This window comes from Dichomitus squalens (genome assembly GCF_000275845.1).
Source record: "Dichomitus squalens LYAD-421 SS1 unplaced genomic scaffold DICSQscaffold_306, whole genome shotgun sequence".
NCBI classification, from domain to species: Eukaryota; Fungi; Basidiomycota; class Agaricomycetes; order Polyporales; family Polyporaceae; genus Dichomitus; species Dichomitus squalens.
Window position 1 is genome coordinate 1 of NW_006767188.1, and position 2663 is coordinate 2663.

A 2663-nucleotide genomic window follows, 5' to 3' on the forward strand; every position below is an offset into this window, starting at 1 on the left:
TGGTATCCTCTTCACGGTCTACCACACGACGAACATGAACAGGCTGAAGCCTGCAGCTGATTGGATACACGAGTGAGTACTGCAATTCTGTATGTTCCCCGTGTGTCGTCGCGGGTAAGCCGGAGTCGTACCAGGTAGTGGTGCGCGAGGGGTGTCGCTGCACTCAATTGTCTTCCAGGCTGCGGCCTTTCTCGCCCTTCATCGCCATCTCAATGCTGACCTGCTCCTCTCATAGTCTATCTACCTTACGGCTGGCTGATCCCAATCGGTGTCTTCTTCGTCATCTCCTTTCCTCCTTTGTTCGGTCACGAAATTGTAGCCATCCTCTGCGGTCTGGTCTGGGGTCTTGGCCCTGGCTTCGCCATCGTCGCGGCAGGGACCTTCCTCGGTGAACTAGGAAACTTCTAGTGAGTCTCGTGTTGCCTGCCTGTCAAGAAGGCGGACGCTCATATGCAACTCAGTCGTGTTCTTCCTCCCCCTCTTCAAGTGCGTTCAAGTACTGCTGTGCAGCTCGCGGACAGAAGCCCGAGAAGACGCAGCTTCGATACACATGCCTGGCTCGCGTTGTTCGGGATGGAGGCTTCAAGGTTGCGCTGATCGCGCGTCTGAGCGCCATCCCCGGTCACTGTGCGTCCCCATGCTATTGTTTCATTCCCGAATGACGTGTGCTGATCTCAATGTCTGAACTTACCACTGCTGTGTTCTCCACCTGCGGCATGGGCGTCATTACCTTCGTGATCGCTGCCATCCTGTCGCTCCCGAAGCAGTTCACCACCGTCTATCTCGGTGTCGCGCTCGAGCAGTCTGAGAGCGGCACTAGCAGCACGAAGGACACAATCCGGGATGCCATGCTCGGCCTGACAACGCTCATGACCATCGTCGCGATGTGGTATATTGACCACATCGCGACTCAGGCACAGCCGCTCGTCGTATACGTGCGGGTGATCATCAAGGGAAGTGCTGCAAATAATTGATACACGCGTTCTAATACACGTTTGAAGACAGCTGCCACAGACAACGTGCCAATACATACGACAGCACAGTCCAAGAAGCCTCCTGTGTTCACGTTTCGGAGGTGCCCAGCTCCGTGGAGGTCACGTTCTCTCCAAAGCCTGGCGGGTCGGGATGCTTGAGCCAACCGCCTAGACATCTGCCGTGCGTCTCTTTCACTCTCTCGTACCACTCCATGTTGACCCCGAAGTCGTACGGCGCGTACCCAGGTACATCATCAGTGGAACGGCCAGCGTCGCGTATGCGTTCCACCATCATCCGAAGAGACTTGATGGGCACTGACTCATTGAATAGCTCCGATAGGTCCCGGAAAACTTTTGTTAACTAGACACCTAGATGAGTTTGTTATTTTTGTTGTACATCATATGGTGCGTACCTCATCTGATCGCCAGTTAGGTTTGATCACCTCGAAAAAGCTCATTTTGGCCAGCTGAGTATCAGTTTTACCAGTTATTCCGGCGTGTTCAGCCATCTGACGTCGCCATGTTGTTACAGCCTCGTTGTCTGCATCATCCTCAGGGCCGCTGGCTTCGTCGGACATTAAGTCCGGTGTAAGGAGGTCTGACGGATCAACACCGTGGATCTCCATATATCGAGGCACCGCGCTCATAAGCCTGTCGCACTTCTGAAAGTGTGTACTACAGCTGACGAATGATTGACTTGCCACACAGTGAAGGTACGTACTTTGTTGCGCCGGTTTTGCCATCGAGACGCTTGTTCATTCTTCTTCTGTCGGCTGGCTTTTTCTTGATCCATTTGCGCCTTGTACATCGTCCGGAAGCCACGAAAACTTGTCTTCACCAATTCGCGCAATACTGCATACGTCAATTTGACGTTGAGTGCATTCATCCACGTCGCGTGGACAGAAGAATGGGCCTCGGTGAGCGGTTTTGTCAGGACATCTTGCGCTACCTGGTAAATGCGACTAACATACCTTGAGCTCTTGCATAGATACTTCGGCAACCCTGACGATTAGGTCTGGGTTGTCGGACTCATTAACCTGGGCCTCGAAATTGACAGACATCCCAGGCATTTGTTCCCCCCACTTTGGCCACTTGTCGTTTTTGCTGACACCAGTAACCAGGCGAAACTGTCTGGCCACGACACTCTGCAATCGATATGCCTATGTGAGTACAGACGGACTTGGCTGTTTAATCTGCTAAACAGGTCGCTCACTGCCATGACTCGTCGTACCTTCTGTTGCACCAGATCGAGGTCCTTCATCCTCTTGCTAACCAGATCAAGAGGATCGGAGTTGTCTTTCTCCGCCAGTGGGTCTGGCGCATAGGGCGCATCATCCAACTCATTATTCTCCACAGCGATGTTACGGCCGGGGTTGCGACGTGTTAGGCCGCCGCGAGCAGCATAGATCGGGTTGCGGTGACCACGTGCAAGGCTGGTGGCCGCCGAGGTGCCTTGTACGTTTGTTTCGAGTTCCTGATGGTCATCAAGCAGCTGGGGATCAATCATTGGGTTGTTCGAGCTTGATACAGGTATATATTGTCCACTCTGCGATAGACGTCGACGCCGTGGACCATTGGAACTGCATATCGGGTGAGTATATGCGTCGAAACATTGTCTTAATTTTTCTCTTAAACTAACGGAGATGTTTCTGGTGTCCGTGGGGTATCGCGGCTGTCGCGCCGTGGGCT

General features: G+C 53.2%; 2 protein-coding genes across 2 annotated transcripts; one reads left to right on the top strand and one right to left on the bottom strand.

Annotated features, from left to right (window-relative positions):
* Nucleotides 1–677: 677 nt before the first annotated feature.
* Nucleotides 678–974, top strand: DICSQDRAFT_175970 (uncharacterized protein; the record flags this gene model as incomplete). Its single annotated transcript, XM_007371803.1, has 2 exons — nucleotides 678–878; nucleotides 915–974. The coding sequence occupies 2 exons, from the start codon at nucleotides 678–680 to the stop codon at nucleotides 972–974; spliced, it is 261 nt and encodes an 86-aa protein (XP_007371865.1).
* An 88-nt stretch (nucleotides 975–1062) lies between these two features.
* Nucleotides 1063–2481, bottom strand: DICSQDRAFT_175971 (uncharacterized protein; the record flags this gene model as incomplete). Its single annotated transcript, XM_007371804.1, has 5 exons — nucleotides 1063–1335; nucleotides 1388–1636; nucleotides 1696–1887; nucleotides 1946–2119; nucleotides 2206–2481. 5 exons carry the CDS (start codon nucleotides 2479–2481, stop codon nucleotides 1063–1065), a joined length of 1164 nt encoding a protein of 387 aa, XP_007371866.1.
* Between the last annotated feature and the right edge of the window lie 182 nt (nucleotides 2482–2663).